We start from the raw sequence: 25,040 nt of genomic DNA on the forward strand, positions 1-25,040 counted from the left end.
CAGTATAATTTACAGTCCAATGTCCCCTCCCTACTTCATAAGTAAAAAAAATATTTCAATATTATAGCGTCATAATGTGAACATCTTATACTTCTAACACTTATATCAATAGAGGGAGATAGATGGATAGATAGATAATAGCCATATTAAAGAGAGAGAGAGAGAGATAAATAGCTAGAACGAGGGAGGAGGGAGAGAGAGAGAGTGAGGGAGGGGGATAAGGTTTGCAGTGCTAATTTTCCAATTTGTTCAATCTCGACAGTTGTGACCAAACTTTCCCAAACACCAGATACAAATATATATAGGGATAGTGCAATGGCTTACAGATTAGTCTTCATCCCCAGTTCTTGTGGTTAGATTAATCTCCATTGCCCTTTCCCTCTCTCATAAAAAAAAAACTTTTAAGAGTGATCCTTCAAATTAAAAGTTATAATTAGTACAAAAATCTAATTAATTTAAGAAACTCAAGATAATTATTTTTTTATCATTAAAGTTATTAGTAAACAGATTTGAAGATATTTTAAGAGATTATTACAATTATATTAGTTCAATATAACCTTTTTATATTGCATTAAGTAAAATAAAATACAAAAATGTTACTTCTAAAAGACAGATCTAAGTTTCCACAAACTATCATTAAGAAAAATTCTTAATACCATTTTAAAGATGTTTGATAAATAGTAAAAGGATATTAAACAAGGATGACAACATCCATAAGTTGTCTTAAAAGAGATTGTCTTAGAAAATAGAAGAATTTTAAATATTTATCTTTAATTTATCTTTAAGAAAATCATATTTCATATACACCTAAATATTACTTAAGGAATTTCTAACTTGTAAGTAAATGCTTTTTGGTTAGGATAAAACAATCACAAAAAAATCAGCTGTCTATATCTGATAACAGCCGAAGAAATAATATTTTCTTCTTATGACTGAGTGACAAAGTAAGTTATAGAGTAGCTTTGTCACTTTTTAAAAATGTGATAATATACATTTGTTTTTCTTTAATTACATAATTATTGTAATTATACTTTAATCTGTTTCCTAATGTAAACCAGATTTTTAGAGGCGAAGCCTCTCTCAAACTCACATAATACTAAGGGGAAAATGTGATTTTCTTGGCTGACATTTAATATAGACAGTTTAGTATATACCTTACTTTGTCCGTGTGTCGGTCAAGTTTTAAAAAAATGTTTTTTTTAAAAGTTTTCATGCTTTTTGTAAAATTATTTATCAAAAATTCATATTTTTTTTAATGACAACTGGACATCTGTTCTTAATTTGTTCGCTTTTCCATCCATGATTTTTTGTGCTTTGCTACTTAAGGATGTTGTCTTTCTTGTTTTTTCTTCTAATAACAAGGACAATTGTGTTCATAAGTAGCGCAGCAATAACAAGCTATATACAGAAAGACTTGCATATCCGTGTTTATAAAGAAGCTTCTTTACTGTTTTTTTTATATTTTTTTGCAGATATCAATAGAGTTGTACAAATATTGTAAAATGATCTTAGTTTCTACGAAAACTAGATAAGTTAATCCTGTATTTTAATAGTTTTACAATCTCATTATGAATAGAAGCCTTAAAAAGTGAAATATTATATTTGTAATCTTTTAAAAGTTGTTTAGTGATATATAAAAGTGAAATAAGTATTGTTTGTGAAAAAAAATAAGGTAAAAGATTGTTTTAAAATTTGCTGCGCCATTAGCATATAGGATATCTTTATTCAAAGGAAAGAAGAAAATAGCCTAAAACTATATCATGACTTTCATCTAAAAAAATAACCTAAAAGCACTACAGGTCCTATGTAAAACTTCTTTAAATGGAAGCATCCTTCGTCAAAATAGTGTAAAACCGTTCATGGCCCCATTAGGAGTCCAGCTGTATAGGAAAACGATATTGATTCATTAGTTATTGAGATCCTTCGGTACACACAGTCCAAAATTACATAAGAAAAATGTATATTTAAGCAACCCTTTGGGTTAAAAATACATATTATTTTGGTCTGTCAAAGAAAAGAGACTCTTTTCGTCTGCTAGCTTATTTATTTTTTAGGGTATATTTTCGACTCTATTAGCTGATTTCAAAGACTCAATACAAAATTGGGAAAGGGTCCTGCGGAGAGAGTTAAATATAGCTCATGCCACCTCTTTCTTTTACTTTTATTGATAGTACGTCTTTTTATGTCGGTAACACACTTCTTGGAATGCTGATTATTCTTCTTATTGCAGGATGGGTGTGCCCGACTGTTATTATTCCGTGGGGCTGACAGAGAGGTTCTCAACTATGCTGGTCAAACAGCCTACCAGGTAAACACTCTACATACTTTCTATGTAAACTATCAGGTAAACACTCGACATAATTTTATTCTATGTAAATTACCAGATTTTTAGTTTACACACTTACATTATGTAAACCACCATCACATAAAAGTCTACTTACTTTTATTCTATGTCCTTGTTAGGTACACCATCATTGCATGGGTATACGCATTCTACAAACTTTTATTCAATGTAAACTTTTACTTTTATTTACATACATAATAATGATTCTACATACTTTTTAATCTATGTATATTGTTGCCTTTAACAACATATATTTTATTCTACCTACTTTAAATCTGTGTGAACTATTGCATTCGGCTACATATATATGATTCTACCTACTTTTAATCAATGTAAACCTCTTTTAGCTACATATATTTGATTCTACCTTCTTTAAAATATAAGAATCAAAAATGGTCTTTGATTGGTAGTGGGCATGGGCAAATTATCTACACGCAATTTTAACTCTTCGACTGTGTAGAAGCTCATAGACGAAAGGGCATGTCCAAATTATACAGTAGCTTCGTTACTAAAAAAGCATTCTATAAATTTTTTCTTTGTTTCAAATAATTAACAAAAAGAAGTAAAATATATGTATGTAAACAAAATCTGTTATTAAGTAATTTCTATTATGAAAACAAATATTATACAGCTAGAAGCAAACACCATAAAAAAAATAATTTTATCGAAAACCTTCAATCTTTGTCTTCAATATAAGGGATATGACAATGGCCAATATATTAATATACCTTTCCAAGGATGATACACAAAATTATCCCTTTTGTAGATTACAATTTGTGGTTGAAACGTTTGGTTTACTTAACTTAATAAACTAACCAATAAAAATCCACTAAAAGTCCCCAAAGTTGTTAAGTCAATAAATAAGAATTCATTAGGTATAAAAAAAGGCAACCTGTTCCATCACCCCCCCCCCCCTATTTCTATTTTTTTACAGTGTCTAGCGAAATTACTGACAATAATAATAAATACGGCCGCAAATCTATTATGGTTTCACTAAAATACACATTTTTTATCAAAGTAATTTTTCTTAATTTTTAAATCACTGAGTACAGGTTTTTGAAAACATTATTTTGATATGTACAGTTACATATCAATAAACAATTGTTGATGATCTAGCAATAGAAATAGCATAGAACCTTCCACGACTAATAAAAGCTTACCTGAAAGGATTTATGGCTTTGCCCCAAGCCTCTAGAGACTTCCATCTTTGATTTATTACCCATTGATAAAATTCTAATGCCTTTGATAATATTTTTTTCGTGGCATGCAAATTTTTCTGACCCCACCGTATGCATGATTGTGGGATTAGTAATTAGTGGTTGCTTCGTAATACTTTTGACGGATTTTTTTGACCGTCAAAATATAATTACTAGATTTTTACATAACAAATCAAATAAATGGACCTCCAATTTAACAGCCTAATAAAAAGCAGAATCTGGTAGATTAGATTTTATTGATTTGTCATTTATTGCGCTATCCCTCCCTCTGTCATTAATGTATATATTCAATATTGTACAATGTTGTACAAATTTTGGAATTGATATTTCACTTCATCCTGTATAGTGTACATTAGATCTTTTCATGAAAATACCCACTTTCGAATTTCAATCTTCTGCTAACCTAAAAAGTTACTTTAGGGGCCTAGAAATATATGTACAAAATTTCAGCTCTCTATCTCTACTGGCGACCTAGCGCCAGGCATGTAAAATATCAACAGATAACGGTAGCACGGCGGTTTTAACAATATCTCAGTAATGTGCAGGTTTTCAGATCTTCTGCATATTTCAATTTAAACACATAAGGCCAAAGATATTATATCCAAAAAATCTTTTGTCAAAGTCTACTCTAGACCTAGCGCCAGTCAGTTTTCTAAAATCATGCATTTTATACCTGTGAAAAATGAAATCGCCAGCGCTAGGTGTAGAGTAGACTTTGACAAAAGATTTTTGGGATATCATATCTTAGGCCTTATGTGTTTAAGTTGAAATATGCAGAACACTTAAATTCACCTTCCATACCATTCTCTAAGCATTTTAATTTTTTTTAGAAATAACGGGATTTCAAAACTGCCTTTTGAAAAGGCCTAAAAAATATCTTTTTTTGTCCCTTTTTTCACTGTATATAGTTACAACTTATTAAGATATTATTCTCAGTTAAAAAAAAATTGGCGCTTCCAGCACCAAAACCGGCAAAAACAGGCAGTTAAACTTCTGAACCCCTACTTAACCCCCTGACAGACCCCCCCTCTATCTCGGCTCCTGTTACAGATAGAGACGTAAAACTTTTTTCTGGTTGTTCATGTGTATTTTTAGAGAATTGCTTTTTCTAGTCATAGCGGTCAGACCGCTCCTTATCCGCTTTTTAGCGTCCAGCCGCTAAATATTAAAACAGCTGTAGAGCGGCCAATTGCTAAGAAAACCAAATTTTATGACAAATTATTATTTTTTATAATAAAAAACTACCTTTTTTGACCATCGCCGAAAAACGACAAATAACGGAAACCGCCAATTTTGGTGGTAAAACGGCCAATTTTAAAGCTAAGAAAACCAAATTTAATGACAAACTATTATTTTTTATAATAAAAAAATACCTTTTCTGATCATCGCCAAAAAACGACAAATAATGGAAACCGCCAATTTTGGCGGTAAGACGGCGGTTGGCGGCGCTAAATAATATTTTTATCTGTTTATAGTTACAACTTATTAAGATATTATTCTCAGTTAAAAAAAAAAATTGGCGCTTCCAGCACCCAAACCGGAAAAAACAGGCAGTTAAACTTCTGTATCCCTACATAACCCCATAACAGACCCCTCTCTATCTCGGCTCCTGTTACAGATAGAGACGTAAAACTTTTTTCTGTTTATTCATGTGTATTTTAAGAGAAAATTACTTTTTCTAGTCATAGCGGTCAGACTGCTCCTTATCTGCTTTTTAGCAGCCAGCTGCTAAATATTAAAAAAGCTGTAGAGCGGCCAATTTTAAAGCTAGGAAAACCAAATTTTATGACAAGCAATTATTTTTCATAACAAAAAAACGACAAATAATGGAAACCGCCAATTTCGGCGGTAAAACAGCGGTTGGCGGCGCTAGTTTTATCTGTTTATGATCACAATAAAGACTACATACAAAAATTGGCTGGTCTAGAGCTGTTTTAGAATTCCGCTACTGGCAGCTTAAAAACGGCAAAACTACAGGTAGGAAATAAAAAATCAGTTAAAAATCGGTCAAGGAGTGGCCAAACGGTCATGGCCTTACTATTCACAGAAGTTTATTATTACTCAAGAATTAATATATATTTTTTAAAAAATTTAATTGATTTGAAGCTTACATGGACTGCCGCCACTGGCTGCTGTCAGCTGGAAACAATAGCTGATTTAAAAAAAAATTTAATATGTCATGTAGGCATGTAAGATAAGCTTAATTTTACAATTTTAAGTCTATGAGTGAAAAAATAAATACACTGGAGCCATTCAAAGTTATTTGAAGACTAGGAGGATTATATCCTGCTGGATCATACCTGAACACCTAATTTTCATCTTATTTTTTTCTAAGGTTGATTAAATATTACAAAAGTAATTACAAGAGAGTTGTCCTTACTTCTGATCTTAGAGCTTTGTCTTTATGGATGTTGTCATCCTATTTTTTGTCTGTATTTAATCACTTATTAATGTTGTCATCATTGTCATATTATTTGATAAAAATATCAATTTAAAATTTATATAGAAGATCATCTTGATGTTTTTAATAATTAGATTTGTATATTTTGATTTTGTTGTTAACCCTTTGTAGACAAATTGATAATATTTCTAAATGTTATTTTTTTTAAATTGTCTGCATCTGGCATCTGACTAAAATAAAAATCTATTACATTAGTTTAAACAATTAACTGTCTTGACCCTTTCCAGACCTTAATCAGCCAATTTTTGTATGTAGTCTTTTATTGTAATCATAAACAGCTAAAAATATTAATTGGCGCCGCCAACTGCCATTAAACCGCCGAAATTGGAGGTTTCCGTTACTTGTCGATTTTTGGCGATGGTCAGAAAAGGCATTTTTTTGTTATGAAAAATAATTGCTCGTCATAAAATTTGGTTTTCCTAGCTTTAAAATTGGCCGCTCTACAGCTTTTTAAATATTTAGTGGCTGGCTGCTAAAATGCGGATAAGGAGCAGTCTGACCGCTATGATTAGAAAAAGTAAATTTCTCTAAAAATACACATGAACCAACAGAAAAAAGTTTTACGTCTCTATCTGTAACAGGAGCCGAGATAGAGGGGGGTCTGATATGGGGTTAAGTAGGGATACAGAAGTTTAACTGCCTGTTTTTGCCAGTTTGGGTGCTGGAAGCGCCAATTTTTTTAAACTGAGAATAATATCTTAATAAGTTGTAACTATAAACAGATAAAAATATTATTTATCGCCGCCAACCGCCGTTTTACCGCCAAAATTGGCAGTTTCCGTTATTTGTCGTTTTTCGGCGATGGTCAAAAAAGGTATTTTTTATTTAAAAAAATAATAGTTTGTCATAAAATTTGGGTTTCTTAGCTTTAAAATTGGCCGTTAGAAAATAATAGTTTGTCATAAAATTTGGTTTTCTTAGCTTTAAAATTGGCCGTTTTACCGCCAAAATTGGCGGTTTCCGTTATTTGTTGTTTTTCGGCGATGGTCAAAAAAGGTATTTTTTTATTAGAAAAAATAATAGTTTGTCATAAAATTTGGTTTTCTTAGCAATTGGCCGCTCTACAGCTGTTTTAATATTTAGCGGCTGGACACTAAAAAGCGGATAAGGAGCGGTCTGGCCGCTATGACTAGAAAAAGCAATTCTCTAAAAATACACATGAACAACCAGAAAAAAGTTTTACGTCTCTATCTGTAACAGGAGCCGAGATAGAGGGGGGGTCTGTCAGGGGGTTAAGTAGGGGTTCAGAAGTTTAACTGCCTGTTTTTGCCGGTTTTGGTGCTGGAAGCGCCAATTTTTTTTTAACTGAGAATAATATCTTAATAAGTTGTAACTATATACAGTGAAAAAAGGGACAAAAAAAGATATTTTTTAGGCCTTTTCAAAAGGCAGTTTTGAAATCCCGTTATTTCTAAAAAAAAATTAAAATGCTTAGAGAATGGCTTGGAAGGTGAATTTAGGTGTTCTGCATATTTCAACTTAAACACATAAGGCCTAAGATATGATATCCCAAAAATCTTTTGTCAAAGTCTACTCTACACCTAGCGCTGGCGATTTCATTTTTCACAGGTATAAAATGCATGATTTTAGAAAACTGACTGGCGCTAGGTCTAGAGTAGACTTTGACAAAAGATTTTTTGGATAAAATATCTTTGGCCTTATGTGTTTAAATTGAAATATGCAGAAGAGCTGAAAACCTGCACATTACTGAGATATTGTTAAAACCACCGTGCTACCGTTATCTGTTGATATTTTACATGCCTGGCGCTAGGTCGCCAGTAGAGACAGAGAGCTGAAATTTTGTACATATATTCCTAGGCCCCTAAAGTAACTTTTTAGGTTAGCAGAAGATTGAAATTCGAAAAAGGGTATTTTCATGAAAAGATCTAGTGTACATACAGCAAACAGATTTGTACTATTAAAATACATGCAGAAAAAGAATACGCACTGTATTAGGGATCTTAAGGGATAAGACAATTGACGAAAATTTGATGTACATCCCCGATGAGGATAAAAATCACACCTTTTTTATTTTAAAATTAATGGTTGAAAAGTTTGGACACTTCTAGTTTGTAACCATCCAATAGAATTTAAATAAAAGTACCCAAAGTTTAAAGGCAACTCATTTATAAATCATTGGGGTATATTTTAAAGCCCGTTGTGGGAATTAAAATTGTTACTTGCGAAGCAACTCTATATTTATAATTTGCGTCACTCTCCATAGTAGGTTGAATAAATGGTCCAATTCATTAACTAACAAAATTATTATTATTAATTTAAAATCATGTTGTTTATGAACATAATTCTCCTTGTTTTAGTGTTTAATATAATGAAAAAAAAAGTAAATGAAATCTTTGCTGAAATTTTATCGCATAAAAGGAGCAATTATTGAGCTTTTGTGTAGTTGTTCTTCACCACTTTTCTTCTTTAAAAGAAAATTGGGGAAAATCCTTTTTTTGCCAATTGAAGCGAAATCCCCCACACCCTCTACTTTACCACAATATTGAATGATTACAGGGGGAAAAATATACCATGTAGATATCAAGACTTGAAAATAATATTCTTTATATGCAGCTTTTGTAAACGTCTTTTTATTGAAGATGGGATTATTAGTTGTTAAGAGTCCCACATGGGGCTGAAATCTGTATTTTTAATAATATAATGGGGTGAGTAGGGGAGATTGTACACCATCTTTCACAAAAATGTATAATGCGCAAAATAGAAAACCATTAAATCCTTTTCTTATATCAACATTTGAGATATTAAGATAGTCTGATACAAAATTTTCTTTTTAGTTTACAACTAAATTATGTCATTTAGAAGGAAATTAGAAAAACAAGAATGCCATATTCCATACAAGTTTTTTTTATAAAAATGTGTTTCCTAAAATCATGGACGATAAATTGATTTACATCCCTAATAGTAATAAACAAAATTACCCCTTTTATTGATTCAAAAGGTTTGAACACTTCCAGTTTTGAACCAACTAAAAAATTTTGGATACTAATAAATTTATAGTTTAATTCATTAAGTTTTAATAAAAGATCAGGGTTACCAAAAATAAAAAATGCACAAAATTAGTTTTCAATTCGTGAACCATGGTTTTAGCTGTACAAACTTTGTTTTGATATATTGCATTTCAATTCCTATTCCCCGCAGGGAACAGGGATAAGACATTGGATGAAAGAAATTATTTCCTCCCAAATGTTATTATGTAACATGTTCTTATTGGGGGAATGTAGGGGGGGGGGGAGGAGGGTGTTTTTTAAGTATTGATGTTTTATCCCTTCTTCATTATTTCTTTAGAGGAGGAGATACCAAAAAGTTTACACTTGTTTGAAGGAAAGGGGGGGGGGGGCGGGGAGGTATTCCTTTGATTTGAAGCTATTTATTGAAACAAGGAAAATAATTTGCAAAGTAGAGCTAGATTTATAAATTAAAATACAATTTTATGTTCATTTCATTATAGTGATAAAGAAAAACAACCCTGTATTTTCCAAAATATTAATTAAGCAAATTTTTTTTATCAGGATAAAATTATGGGAAATATTCAAGGATCTAAAGGGACAAGACAATGACCAATATATTGATGTACATCCCCAATAATGAAATACAATATTATCCTTTTTGTAGATTAAAATTAGTGGTTGAATCAAAACGAAGCAACCAATCTAAAGACAAAGTTGTCAGGACAACGAATAACAAAATGTTATTATAAAACTTTGGGGACTAATGTAATAAACAGTCCATTGTCCCCCCTCTCTCTGGAAAATCATAGTGTTATGCTGGCTCTATACATTAGAATTAATAGTCTAATTGAATTAAATTCAACCATATACATCATTGAACAATTTACAAGTTTACCCTCTCGTCTTTGTCTTTCAATGTACAATAGGAAATCATTTATTTCCGTAGAAGTAGAACTGGGGACAGGTGGATTATTTTACACTGAGTACCCTCCCCAAAACTAGATGTAAACCTTCCCAGGACCTATGAGAAGCTACATTGAAAAGAAGAACCATTTCGGTTCAGCGGTTACCGAGATCTAAAAAGAGATCCTGTTACTTTTATATAAGGATGGATACCTGGCGGCAACGCCCCTAGAGGCTATGAAGGAAGGACATACTCACAGACTGTCTATCTATACTGTTATCATAAAAGAATTTACAGTTTTCATTGCTTTCAAAAATATGAATAAAAATTACTTTTTGCAGATGCTTTTGGAGGAATCTGCAAAGATTTGCTAAAGCTGAAATACAATTGTACTATTAGATTATCTTCTCTGTCTGGCAAATTTGCTATATAAGTGTACTTGCAATGTTTCAAAAAAAGGATAGTTAGAAAAAGAGTATTTACCGTGTTTTATAAAATTTTGGGTATCAGTGGTCCCCATTCTGTGTTTTATAAAGATCAATGTTTCATAAAAAAAACTACATTGCAAAAATGTGTCCCTTTTTTGCTGTATTGGAAGGGCACCTTTGCTATTTGAAATTATATTTCACATAATAATAACACATTGAAATAGAAAGGGCATTGCCATTACATACACAGAGAGGGAGGGGACATGGACTGGAAATTATATTCTGGTATCCTTAATTGGTTGCCTAAACTTTGGGTACTTGAAGTGAATCTTGGAATAAAACTAGCAATCTAAAAAATATTTGTAATCTACAGAAGGGGTATTTTTGTTAAATCAATTTATATTCAATTGTCTTATCCCTTAAGATCCCTGCTTTAGAAGCAAGCTATAAATAGTTTAGATGGGAAATAAAAGCATAGGAATTAGCTCTCAATATAGGATTGCCTATATGGTAGATAGATATACCTGTTTTCTAAGACTCCAATACATATTTAATGATATGTCTCTATAATTTACAACAATATTTCTAAAAACACCATTAGTATATGTCATTTCCTATATAAAGATATTGCCTTAAAACAAAAAGCACAGAAAAATTTTCCTACTCTAAAAAAGTTATGGTGGACCTATAAGAATCATCTCTGCAAAGGTGAAATAAATTGGGTAAGCGGTTGGCAAAATCCTTCACTAAACCCATACAGACATCCTGTTACTTTTATATAAGGATTTGCAGAAAAGGACAAGATATTTTACCACGAAGTATGCCTTTGTTACCATATAATTAGGTTTGTTACCATATAATTAGGTGAGGTTTTTGCTAATTTAAGTTGATTTGAATTTTATTTATATTTTGCACACTTTTTTGCCAATAGTGCCAATAGTGCCAAGTTGCAAATTCATAATTTAAAAAGGAAAGGAAACGGGCCAGACTTTGTTTGGTTGTACGTTTTTATATTATTTGTTATTTTCTTCATGGATTTAGGGAACAATAGTGTTTAGCTTTTCAATGTAGTAAAATGGGTTTTAAATAGTATTTTATCACATGCAAGCTATAATAGAAACAGGATGTCTGTAGCTTAAGATTTTTTCTAACCTTTTCTCCGTTAAAGCACAGATCCTTATTTTTTCATGTCAATCCCCTGCGCAGAACCTAACACTGTGGGGCCTAAACCTGCGTGGATATTCTGTACAAAATGTTACCTAACCTAACCTAGCCTAAGGTTCACAAAAAAACAACCCCTTTTACAATTTAAGAAAAGGGCTGGAGCTGGGTTTCTGAGCTCGATTAGCAACTTTGAGGGAAAGTCGTAAATAATTTTTCTGATTAAAACTACTTATTTCTTTTGTTCATGTAGTTTTCAAATAACTGATTACTGAATCAAAGATCAAATACCTCCCCCCCCCCCCCCAGCCTACTATAATACAATTTTCGTATTCACTCTATAACTACTAACTACTCTAGGGTATGTTTGTACGTCCGTTTGTCACTTTATTGTTCATTAATGTTTCGTTAAAAGTATGGACTCTTTATGAACTTAATTATCCTTGTGAGTAGCGAATCTTCTCTATAATTCAATTTGTGTTGGGGAAAATGTACGTTTGTCTATCCATGATTTTTTGTGCTTAGTTACTTGCCTAAGAATGTTGGCATCCTTGTTTCAATTGCAAAGATCATACGTTAAAAGTTTAAATATTGTAAATTTTAATATTCAGAATTTTAGATGTCAATTTTTGTAGGGAAAAGACAATGGATGATAAATTGTTTTAACTTCATAAAGTATTGAAGTTTGCGTTGTCTGTCTCAAATGATCACGCAAACAATTGAACCGATTAAACTCCACGTTATAGAGAATCTTCAAATAACTAGTTTTCCAAATTAGAGTCTTGGGATAGTTTTAGGCTATTTTATTTTTTTACCTTTTTTGATGGATTTGAAAGTATTAGGTGTGTGTGTGTGTGTGTGTGATCAGTAGGTCAATATGTTAATATTTTAAAACAAATCAATAATCATGCAATTTTGTAATTTTCAAACATTTTATCAAAAAAGCAGGAATCTAAGAAAAGCTGAAAGTGTTTTTTTTTAGAAAGATTAGTGATACATTGTACAGTGAAAATTTAATAACATATTTAGTAAATGTAATGTTTAAATAAAAAAAACTTTGCATTAAAAGAGAAAAAAAAATGTAGACTATAATTTGCCTTCAATAAACTTATTTTCTAGCTTAACCGAAGGGACACCACCTAAATTTTTTTCTTGGAAATTTATGAAAGCAGGGCGCCACCACAAGTTTGGTTTTATGCCACCGTTACAAAATAAAGGGCTTCTGCAGCTGCACATAAAATTTTTTATATTGGCTTGGAGATTGCAATAAATGGTGCTGTCTTTCAAATTTGTCTATCGAGAAGTAACCCCCTCATCCCCGTAATTTCAGAATTTCCCCCCTATTATAAACCCTATTAGTGGGGATCTAACCATGCAGGGTTTGAAACCTAAGCCTAACTTGACAGTTTAAAACCAATGATTGCTCCTAAGCTGATTTCCTTTGGTCTAGTTTGGAGATTGGGGATCTAGACTTCCTATATTTATTGCGATGCTCTTTGGAGACCTTTGTCGATATAATAACAGCTATAAAGTTTAGCATAGTGTATTATAGCGCATAATATTTCATTTTCTTATTGTTTATAGAATTATGCAACTTAGAATTAAGAATTCCAGTGCACAAGCATGCTGTGCATTCAATTCCGCAATAACATATCCATTAATATTCGCAAGACACAATAGCTAATAAAAATTATGGATCTACTGCATGGATCACGGTAAAATATTGCTGGTAAGCAATATTTCCAAAAATCTATGAATTTTAAATGCTGCTAGCTGCCAAACGGCTGAACGTACAGATCATGCCCGCACACTGTTTAAAGCGGTATAAGAAGGCCTACAAATTATCTGGAATAGTTATAAATCAATAATGCATAATTATCTCGCAGTGCAGAGAAATGCGTGAAAAAGACTTATTTTACGCGTTTTTTCTTCAGTGAAGCTTTCCCTGTGCATAATTGGATCTTGCCTATTCCAGATTATTTGTAGGCCTTCTTATGCCGCTTAAAATGGTGTGCGGGTATGATATGTACGTTCAGCCGTTTGGCAGCTACCAGCCTTTAAAATTCATAGATTTTTGGAAATATTGCTTACCAGCAATATTTTACCGTGAACTGCAGTAGATCCAAAATTATATAGAATTCCACAATACTTGAAGATAAGGGAAAGGGGTTATTTGTGATGTTGTAATAATATGCGGTTATGGTGATTTTCTAATGTTATGCATGAACGGAAATGAACACACACCCTTAGAGAATAATATAATGTGTAATTAAGAACATTTCTTTAGTTAATGAAATACTTCTGTGCATTATTAAATGCGATGCCACTTTATAATTCACGTTTTTTGTACTTCTGTCCGTACGTCTGATAATGTCCCTAAAGTCTTTCAAAGGAACGTTAGATTTTTCTTGGACAGTTGGTTGGTATAAAACCTTACGGGGAACCATAACAAGATTGAAAAGGCGAAAGGAGCAGTACAGACTTACAATCAGAACTCCTGTTACTTTAGTTAATGATGGCCAACAAAATTGTCCTTGTTATTGTAAGTGCAATTATTTTCTCCAAAATTAAAGCTGGAGTAAATATTCAGGGATTTGGGGATAGGAAAATGGACGATAATTAAATCTTTCATCCAAAGTCCTGTTAGAAAAATTCTTCCTTTACCAGTTTAGGGGCGAAAGAACCAGGAAATAAAAGGGTTAAGACAATGGCTGATAAGTTTCAAAATTAACCCTTCTGTAGATTACAATTAGTGGTTGAAACGTTTGGTCACTCAATTGATACACACAATCAATATTAGTTAATAAACCAACCAATCAAAATTTAATAAAAGCCCCCAAAGTTGTTAAGCCAACGCATATGAAATCGTTTTTAAAAAAAAATTTGGGGACAAGTGTAATAAACATCCCAATGTTCTCTCCCTCCATGGGAAATATCTGATTTTAATTAGTTGATACAGCATTGTCCCCTCCCTCCCTGGTAAATTTCTTTTAGTAACTTGTAAAAAAGTTAACAAGTTGAAAATAAATCTTTCTAAAAGCAATTAAAAATCCCATTAAATAAGATCTCAACCCCCTTTTAAAAAAATTAAATTTTTTTAAATGTCATTTTTTAAAATTTCAATTCGAAAATGAATAAAAAAAGATACATTCATATATACACATAGTATGGACTTTCCCGAATGAAAGAGTAGCAGAGCTTATAAAAGTTTACATTAACTAAACAAGTTCAAAGTTTATATTAAAATGGCCTGAAACAAGTTCAAAGCAAACGAAAAAGAAATTGTTGAAACAGCAATAAATATCTTTACTACTAGTCCATAAACAAATCAAATCTTAAATAGGGTAGCACTAAAATCAGTGCAGGGGGGAGGACAATGGAAGATAATAGTTATTTCTCGCATCGTATTATAAACGGCACCGGCTAAAAAACTGGTTTTAATCTTATAATTGTACATTTTTATATTCGTAGAAAGCTGGATATAATACGATGCTAGACATAGTTTTTTCGTATGGATGAAAAGCGGTTCCTATCCACCGGATTCGAATGAATAAGAGAAATTAATTTACACTTTATTCTACCACCTTATGTTTACAAGCTATCAAAGGCAAAAATTAATCCAACGAATACTGGATGAACTATTTAACATCAATTATCTTATCATTAATGCTATTTGTGAATCATAAAATATCCTATTATTAAAAAATATGCTATAAAATATTCCTGTATGTAATTTTAAGAATGAAATTTGAAAATAGTTTAAATTGAAAGACAGACATGAATTTTAAATTTCTAGACACATTAATATTCAAATTAATTTAATAATTATGCAAAATATCCACGACATAATGTGGGGGGGACGCACCCCCCCCCCCCCCCGTACAACTGAATACGTCTGTAGGTGAAAGTTTAAAATAAATACTCACCCCCTCCCCTTTCTCTTTCAATAAAGTCTGATACTAATAAGTGATCTTTTATAATAGATTGCAAAATATTTACTTAATGTTTTCAAATTAAAATCGTTCTAACAATTAAAAACTTTATCTTCCGGTTTACTCGCCCAATGATGAGGAACAAAATTACCCTTCTGTACATTAAAAATCTTAGTTGAAAAGTCTGGTCACTGCTAATTTTGAAAGAGCTAACGATTATAGAACTTTGGGTACCAGGTAATTTACAGTCCAGTGTCTCCTCCCTCCATAATAATATCAAACTAAATTATTTTAATTTTTTTCTAATTCTAATAGCTTGATTATTTCTAAATGTCTGGTAGTTTTACTCATATCTATATACGAAACCGCTAAATTTTGCTGCAAATTTTTAGCAAAAACTAAAAGTTTTATAATTAGTTTTATACATAAAATAGTAGTTTATGATGTTAATACCTGTTTACATAGGTTAAAAACGCTAGCTCTTTTTTTTATTTAAAAGTTTTATGAAAACAATTCCTGAGGAAAGATTTTTCTTGCAGTTTTGTGTGAGAACCAAAAGTCAGTCACTTCGAGGCGTGGGAACTTTTTAATTTGATTAACAACACATCTAAAATCGAAAGTGTGATTTCAGGTGCGCTATCTCTTCCGTATTTGGCGTATACGCAAAATGTTATAAATTCGCGAAAATCACACAAAACTAAAGGCATTACAGAGGAGATAAATGATTTAATTTGTGCAATAATGATTAAATGCGTTTCTGATGATTTTATAATGTGATGTATACAGCGAAAGTGATTGCACATTGTGATTTCATGCAGATGATATCTTGTTACCCCCGGGAATGCGTATCTACTCTTCAATATGGCTGTGTATGTACGTCCTAAAATCATAGAAAATTTTCCCAATTATAGGATTACTAGTTACGGGTTGTCAATATTCCTTAAGAAACTTTATTGGCCATCTAGCGTTTTTTGTGTTATTCTTATCCATGGTATATATTTACTAGGGCGGGTTCATATCGGAATTAGACAAAGAGGGGATATGCAACAGATAAAATTAACCTTTAAAACATTTCTGACCGAAAAAGAATTTTAAAAAATTGAGTTTTAGATCGCGACCACTAAAAAATATTTTTGATTACTTATTAATATGCAAAGACGACAGATAGGCCTTGAGGAGCTGAATCAGGAACTTGTGTCCATTTCAAAATATCTCGTTTCTAGCCTTAGAAATCACTAAAAAAAACACATTTTTTAAAGGTTTATTGAGAATTGTCCAATTTGTAGAGGTTTTTTAGATTTTCTCAGGCTAGGAACGCGATTTTTTGAAACGGTCAAAAGTTCCTGATTCTACTCCTCAATGCCTTTCCTGGGAGCACCATGAAGCCATAGTTCTGATTCAATAAATTTTTGACTCCCATTTACAAATTGAATGTCTGGTCGTCAGCGGTTTTAAGACTTAGGATAAATTTTAAATCATCCAGAGGTGTATTATACTCATACAAATCATTTGCAGATCCCCGCTTTGGCCTCAGAAAAAAAAATGTCCAAAATCGACCCACCCTAATATTTACCTATCTATTTACTTTACTATCTATCTGGATATCCACGTAGTTATTATTATCCATCTATTTAGCTATCTAGGTATCCAACAAGAGCTTTTTACGTAATGTAATGACTAAACTTTCTATAACCATCTATCTGATTATCTACATATGTATCCATAATAGCTGGAATTACATCATTTAATAAATTTTATATCCTACTATCTATCTAACTTTCTATCTATCTAGTTAGCCATAATAGCTGGAAATCATGAAAGTTATATCCTACTATCTATCCAACTTTCTATCTTTTTAGGTATCCAAAATAGCTGGAAATCATAATCTTTATATCCTACTATCTATCTAACTTTCTATCTATTTAAGTATCCATAATATCCTTCTATCTATATCCTTCTATCTATCTTACTTTCTATCTTGTTAGGAAACCATAATAGCTGGATATTATAAACTTTATATTCTACAATCTATCTAACTTTCTATCTTTTTAGGTATCCATAATAGCTGGAAATCATAAACTTTATATCCAACTATCTATCTAACTTTCTATCTTTTTAGGTATCCATAATAGATGCAATCATAAACTTTATATCCTTCTATCTATCTTACTTTCTTTCTTTTTAGGTATCCAAAATATTTGAAAATCTTGAACTTTATATTATACTATCTATCTAACTTTCTATCTTTTTAGGTATTCAAAATTTTTGAAAATCATGAACTTTTTATCCAACTATCTATCTTTTTGGGTATCAATAATAGCTGGAAATCATGAGCTTTCTACCCATCTATCTATCTAACTTTCTATCTTTTTAGGTATCCATAATAGCTGGAAATCATGAGCTTTCTTCCATCATCCAGAAACACAATCCAGCTACTTCAGGTAAGGAAAATAATCAGGTATCTAGGGATAGGACAATGGCAGATAAATAAATACATCCTAATTTTCTAATTAGAATTAAAGGATTTTTTTTAGGGTTTATTGCCCTTCTTTTATTTTATGTTTTTGTAACGAAGCTCTTCTTTAAGTGACTGTGTCTCTTTGTACGTCTGTCTATTTGTTCGTCTATGCATTTGTCCATCTATTAATCTGTCTATCAGTCTATCAGTTAAACTGTGTATTTGTATATCCATCTGTCCGCTGTCTATCTCAATCTGTCCATTTGCAGTCTGTTTACCTGTCCGTCTTTCCGTCTGTCCGTCATTATCAAATCCATATTTTCAATCCATGTTTTAAAAGATTCATAAAAAAAATAATATTTTTAGTTCCTTTCACCGAGACGCCGAAATATAATCCGCGACGCCGCGCCTCAACCGCGCCAATCCTGCGCACCCTGTCCGACTGCGGCAGCGTGCAGTATGACACGCTGCGGAGGATCGAGTCGCCGCTGACGGGCTACATGATGAAGCCCAGCAGCCCCTCGCTGTCGGATAGATCGATGCCGCCGTTCTCCTCTGGCAGTTCTGTTTCTGAAACTAGTACAGGTGAGAAAATTTCTATCTGTCCGTCTGTCTGTCCCTTAAGATCTCAGTAACCACTGAACCGATTTTGATTCTATTCTTCAGGGAATATATTATTAAATCAATTATTGGATGTTTTACCGAGCGAAGAGAGCGATATAACATTAGACTTCGAATTATATTGATACCCAACATGCGCTCTTATTTGTTGGCTCAAAAATTTTGGGTATTTTTATTAGTCTTGTTTGATATGTAAGTTTCAATCAATAATTGCAACTCACATAATTGGTAATTTTGTTAATCATAATAACATTTATCTAAACCATAGTGAAACTTTATATAATCATTTTCTTGTGTTTAATAATTTAATCCTATATTAAGAACTCTCAAGCATATGTTTAATAGCTATAAACTTTCAAACTCTTATAAGAAATGTATGTTTATACATTACAGTAAATCATAATATTTTTAAAGAAAATATTTTGGTGTAAATAAAATCAAACATTTATATGTGTTTTCTCATAAAGTACCTGTCGAACGCTAAAACTCCCTCCTAATAGTACACAATATAACCTAACCTATTATTATCTAAAGTAATAAACAAACAACCGATAAACTCACCAATCCCTTTTTCAATTTATTTCAAGAATAAGGCAGGGGGTTAACAGTGCTCTACAACATTGTATGAGGTAAAGCGCCATAAAGGCTTTAAAAGTGTAATAAAAAACAAGTCTTTTTGCAGGGCTGATTAAAAACTATTCGATGTGGTGGGCCTAAGGGAAGGAGGGAACATGGGGCGCATTCGTTGGCTTAAAAAATTTCTAATGATTTTAATAAATCTTAATGGGTTTGTAAAAACTGTTTAACTAATAATTTTCAACTTCATAAGTAATAATATTGTTTATCATAATTGGGGGTTTATAAAAATTTATCCTCCAATGTCTTATCCCCTGGTATCCCTGGGTGGGCCCCGCTTGAATTTGATAATATTGGTGCTAGGGTATGAGGCTTTAAAACAGACCTATAATTTGTTATCCTTAGATACTGCACTCTTAAAAAAAAATAAAAATTTCATTTAAAAAAGTGACAATTATGGCTTTATTAATCTACAAATATATATTTTATTGGGAAATAGTCATAGATATTAGGGGGGTAATGAACCCTAAATATTTCCCCTATGAAAATAAACAAAATTATCTGTTTTTGTAGATTAGTATTATTGTTTGATACGATTAAAAATGTTTTTGACTGTCATTATCTACTATTTATGCAATCAGTAAAATAGCTTAAAACTATCCCATGACCAATATGAACCTTCTCTAAAACAAAGAAATTAACTGAAATTACCAAGATCTTAACTGGTGAAATAAAAAACTTTACTGCTTTATAAGTATGGATCAATAGCTGATGAATTAAACAGTATTTATGGGTAAATTACTATATCTTTCTACATACTTTTTTTCTTAATTTGAAGAAGTAAAATATAATAATTTTTAAGAGTGTGTGCTATGTATAGCCAGTAGTAAGAACTGACAAGTAAATAAGCATCCTAGGATACTCAGGAAATCAGGGAGAGGATAATGGACTAAAGTTTTATCCCCACCACTAAATTACCCAAGGTTTTGTTTATGTTATTTTTATTTTGGCGATACTACCTAGGTTCTATAAGTTTAAAGGGATCCAGGATACCTTTGTTTAATATATTTTGGGCAAAGTAGACAGATCCTTAGTGATCTAGTCATGGTTACCCGGGCAGAACTGATTAGGATATAGGTTGTTTATTGTTATAGTAATTTGAAATGTGTTTTTATGTTTTTTTTTTGATTTTATGACTATGTTTAATTTTTATGCCTAAATAAATATGTTTATGTTTATATGTTTATGTTAAGGTAACTTGGAGATAATTGGGGAAGAATTTTATGTTTAATTTATCTGCCATTGTCCCCTGCTTCCCTGAAGAATCTCCTTCCCCCTAAAAATGACCCCACCCCCTTTTCAAACACTAATTTTCAGGAGGTTTAAATTTCTTGTTGGGTTTATATAAAAAAGAGATTCTACACTTACGTTCAGATTTTTTTTCGCCTTTTTCCCTTGTTAATCATATTGAAAATAAAGGGGTGGGTTGTTTTTTATTAATTTGTTTATTACTCTAGGTTAGGTTAGGTAATGTGGTAATGGGTAGACCTGCAGGGTTAGGGCCCCCTTAAGACATAATCATAGAAAAAAATTAACATGCTCTTTATGGAAAGACACCTTTATTTCTTCATTGTTTAAATTTTTGCGAACTATCTCTTACTACTTTATTTTTTACTATTTTGTCTTTGCGGAATTTAAAGCACACCCTATAATAATATGTTATGTATCTTGAGGTCTTGACAAAGTTTGTCCCGAAAATTATACCCTAAGTGAGAAAATTTATGGGGTTTCGAACATTTTTTTAAAACATCAATTTCCTTGTTGATATATTTATTTTTTAACAAATCTACCATTTTTGTCCGTAACTATACTACTGTTGTATGATTTAGTGGCTTAAATTGTCTTATAAATGAGTTTAAAGGCCTTGGTTTCTAAAATATTAGATGCATTTTACCTACAAGGTTTATTATATCCATTTTACAATAAATTGGTGTATACCATTTTTAGTAGCGCAGCTATTCTATAACTTCGGTATGTCCGTCGATTCGCCGTAACATGAAAATTTTTGTTACTAATTCAGGAAGGTGTTTTTGGTAGATTTTCCTAATTAATGGTTTTAGTGATTGGTTTTTAGTTAGACAATATTTTTTTTTTACAAAAATGTATTTTGTTAATCATTAATGAGGATATATATTATTTTAATGTCAATTGTCTTATCCCTAAAGATCCCTGATCTAAAATGTTAAAATTGTGATTATATATTGACAAAATTAGTTATTTGCATGGTATAAAACATTGATTGAAATCGTCAGTAGATTTGGTTTTCTCCCAGTCAGCACACGATAGCACAACTTTTACTTTTTTAGTAGCGAAGCTTTCCCATATTATGTGACTTTGCCTGTCAGTCCATTTGCAACGCAGACTTCTCTTCATTTTTTTTCTAATTCGCTACTTTACTAATACGTCGTTTCCATGAAAATAAGACAATGGACGATAAGTTAACACATTCCTCCAATGAATATAAACAAAATATTCCTTCTGCAGATTAAAATTATTTATTGAAAAGAAGGAACGTAACTAGTTTAGAAACAACAAATAGAAATTCAATAAAAGTACCCAAAGTTTTTGAGCCATTCAAAAAGATAATGTAGTTTATAATTTACTAGCGACTACGCCCCTAGAGGCCTCTAGTGGCATTTAAATATTCATTTTTATTTTAAATATCTAATTTGAGAAATAATTTGTCTATGGCCAATCAGCTGTTAAATTTATGTCTCTACGCAGCGCTACTACGCTACGTAGAGACATTCATACGCCATCGACACTATGCGGCAGGAATATTTCAATTTTTTACGATTTTATTGTGATTTCTCTTGGGAGGGTGGTTTTACCCTCCCACAAATTAGTTATAAACCTTCCCAGGACCTATGAGAATCTACTCTGTTAAGGAGAACCCGATCGGTTCAGCGGTTAGCGAGATCCTTCGGTACAGAAACACAGACACACAAACAAACATCCTGTTACTTTAGTATAAGGACAGTACCCCTCACTCCCTATCTCTTTCCCTTCTTATTATTTGAAAAGGCTCCGCTACTGTTAGTTGGTTGTATAGTTTATCCTTGTCAAGAAGCCTTATTATTAAAATAAATATTATGAAATTTTGCCTTCAAAATCACATTGAGTAGTTATTTATCGCATAGTATTGTAGACAGCTTTTCGCGGATAAAATAAAAATTACAAGATTAAGGCCAAGGCCACACAAATAGGTATTAATTTAATTGGAAATCTTTCTCTAATACGATACGATACATTATTTTCACTATGTTATAGCTGAGTACCGGTTCTAATCCAAGCGGATATTAATCGGTTCCTAAGCCATACTGGAAACGGTCCTCATGAGGAGGGTAAATAATATAAAATCAGAATTTGCAAATCAAACTTGGTTATTTCACAGCATACGGATTTTTTAGACAAATTTTTGTTAAATTAATCTACTAAACTCGGAATGAGCAAATCAAGATTGGGGGAATATTGATTTTTCTTCCATTGTCTTATCCCTAATATCCCTGGGTGCAATGAGGCATAAAGTTGCAAATTTGCCTAATCACTGCATGCAATTTCTATTTTCATATCAATCCTTTAATTTCATAGGACGGTTCCATTTTCCACTATTTACAAAAACGCAGCGGCTTGATAACTATGTACGTCCGTCCGTCCGTCCGTCCTACGGTACAACTACAAGAATATTCTTAGCAAACTAGGGGTATTATGGGATAAGACAATGGACGATAAATTGTTGTCCCCAATGTTGATAACAAAATTCCTGCTTCAGTTAATTATTTATAGCTTACAAAGTTTGGATTCTTCCAGTTTGGAGTCAACCAATCAAATTCAATTATAATATCCAAAGTTTTGGAACCAACGAATAAGATAACATGGATATAAATCTTTGGGTACAAGTGTTTTTTAAACTCCAATATCTCCCTCCAGGGTTTCAGATCCGCAAGGATCCGCATATTTTCGAGTCCAAGGATCCGGATCCGGATCCTTGGACTCAAAAAAATGCGGATCCTTGCGGATCCGTAAAATCTACCTAAATTTATATACAATCTCAGACATTCTCTTGATGAGAGCCAATCTTTAAGGTTTAGGGTCAGACTTGAAAATTAAAAGTATTTTTGACTTCGAATTAAAGAATAAATATTTTTGAAAGGTTTGGTGATTTTATTTTTATTGTCAAGGATCCGGAACCGGATCCGGTAGGATCCGGATCCGCACTGACCAAATTTTGAGGATCCGGATCCGCAAAAAATCAATGCGGATCCAAAACTCTGTCTCCCTCCCTAAAGTCATATTCAAAACAAGGATGACAACATCCATAAAAGCGAAGCACTGAAACGGTAGGACAAACGGACATTAACACTTGTATAGTGTCAGAACTGAATAATCAGAATATAAAGGTATAAGAGTCGAAGCAAAATTATAAGTAAATTTGTTGTTAAAAAAGTAGAAAAATCAACATGTTTAAAATGGACGTACGGACATTCTGGTAATGATTATAGAGTTGCTACGCTTTTTAAGTCGTACCAATTATAGAAAAGCTTCGCTTTAAAAAAAATCTGTTAATATTTATCGACATATACTTTTATTGAGATAATAATTCAAAAATAATAATTTGAACCAGTCTTATTGGAAATTTGATAGATTTGAATGGATTGGATAGTTTCATGATAATGATGTGTTCATCTTTTTATAATTTCTCAAGCTACTCTATAAGTCATTGGACTGTTTATTTCACTTGTCTCCAAAGTCTTTTAATATCATCTTCTTATTCGTAGGCTTAGCAACCATGGGGACTTGAATGATTTTTAATTTTTGGGTTCATTTACTTGAGTGACCAAACGTTTCGACCACTAATTGAAATATACAGAAGGGGTTATCCCCCAACCATATAGCAGTTACAGTAGATAAAAGTGATTTTTTCACACTGTAAACAATATATACATATTGAATTTTGACAATGGCTGACAACTTAACGACATTATAACATTCTTAAATACTGCTGTACGTAATAGAGCGAATGCCTTTAATGAAACCCATATCAAATTAATGACTAGTATTGTTTTCATGATAAACTTCGTTGCTTTGAAAATATTGATCCTTGTTATTTAATACAATTTAATGCTTCCAGACGTTAAGATTGTGCTTTTGAAAATTTCTTGGACATATTGGCGTAAAATTTATTGGCCATAAGTAGTAGTATTTATATACGCAAAAAGTTAAAGTAAAAATGTAAAGAGTCCAATTAGAAATGAAAACCACCAAAAAAATGTCCCCAGGCCAATGTTTGAAAAAAGTGATTCTATTTGACATTATTCGACCACAATATTGTTTAACTTGGCAATTATACTGCGCCACAATTAAATCATTTGATACGTGATACTTTTGTATAGAACAGCTACTCGATAACTTGCTTATTAAAGCGAAGCTTTTCTATAGTTAGTATCGGTCTGTCCGTATGTCTGAGACGGATGGCTTTTTTCGTTAATTTAGGCATGTTAGAATTGTCCTATCGATTTCAAACTCTGCATGTTGATTTCTGTAGCAGTTAGGTACGTAGAAAGCGTAGCAACTCTATAATCATTAGCAGAATGTCCGTACGTCCATTTTAAACATGTAAATTTTTCTCCTTTTTAACAACAAATTTTTATGTGATCTAATAATCTGATTGATCCAATTTTATTATATTGATTCCTGAGACATCAAAGTGCAATATAATAAGCGAAGCAACTCTATATTCAAGTCCTTAATTTTTTAATGTACTTTTTTTAAACAAGTATTAAAAACAATTCATCCTGTTACTTTTTTTATAAGAATATATCAATTTCTCCATTCTTTGTAATTGCTGCGCTACTTACTACTATAACTATCCTTGTATAAACCAAATACAAATTTAATTATAAAGAAGC

The 25,040-nt window shown here is 31.8% G+C and overlaps 1 protein-coding gene across 4 annotated transcripts in view; it reads left to right on the forward strand.

Moving 5' to 3' along the window:
- The window catches only part of LOC145334150 (uncharacterized), a 481,948-nt gene that overhangs the window by 416,037 nt on the left and 40,871 nt on the right, over positions 1–25,040 (forward strand). For all 4 annotated transcript variants that reach the window (XM_080179457.1, XM_080179456.1, XM_080179454.1 and 1 more), the window contains 3 exons: positions 2,231–2,308; positions 17,791–17,857; positions 18,241–18,459. In XM_080179457.1, the coding sequence (XP_080035583.1) occupies positions 2,231–2,308; positions 17,791–17,857; positions 18,241–18,459 (364 nt within the window). The remainder of the gene's footprint in view (positions 1–2,230; positions 2,309–17,790; positions 17,858–18,240; positions 18,460–25,040) is intronic.

This window comes from Acartia tonsa, chromosome 12 (assembly GCF_053477335.1).
Source record: "Acartia tonsa isolate MP-2025a chromosome 12, ASM5347733v1, whole genome shotgun sequence".
NCBI classification, from domain to species: Eukaryota; Metazoa; Arthropoda; class Copepoda; order Calanoida; family Acartiidae; genus Acartia; species Acartia tonsa.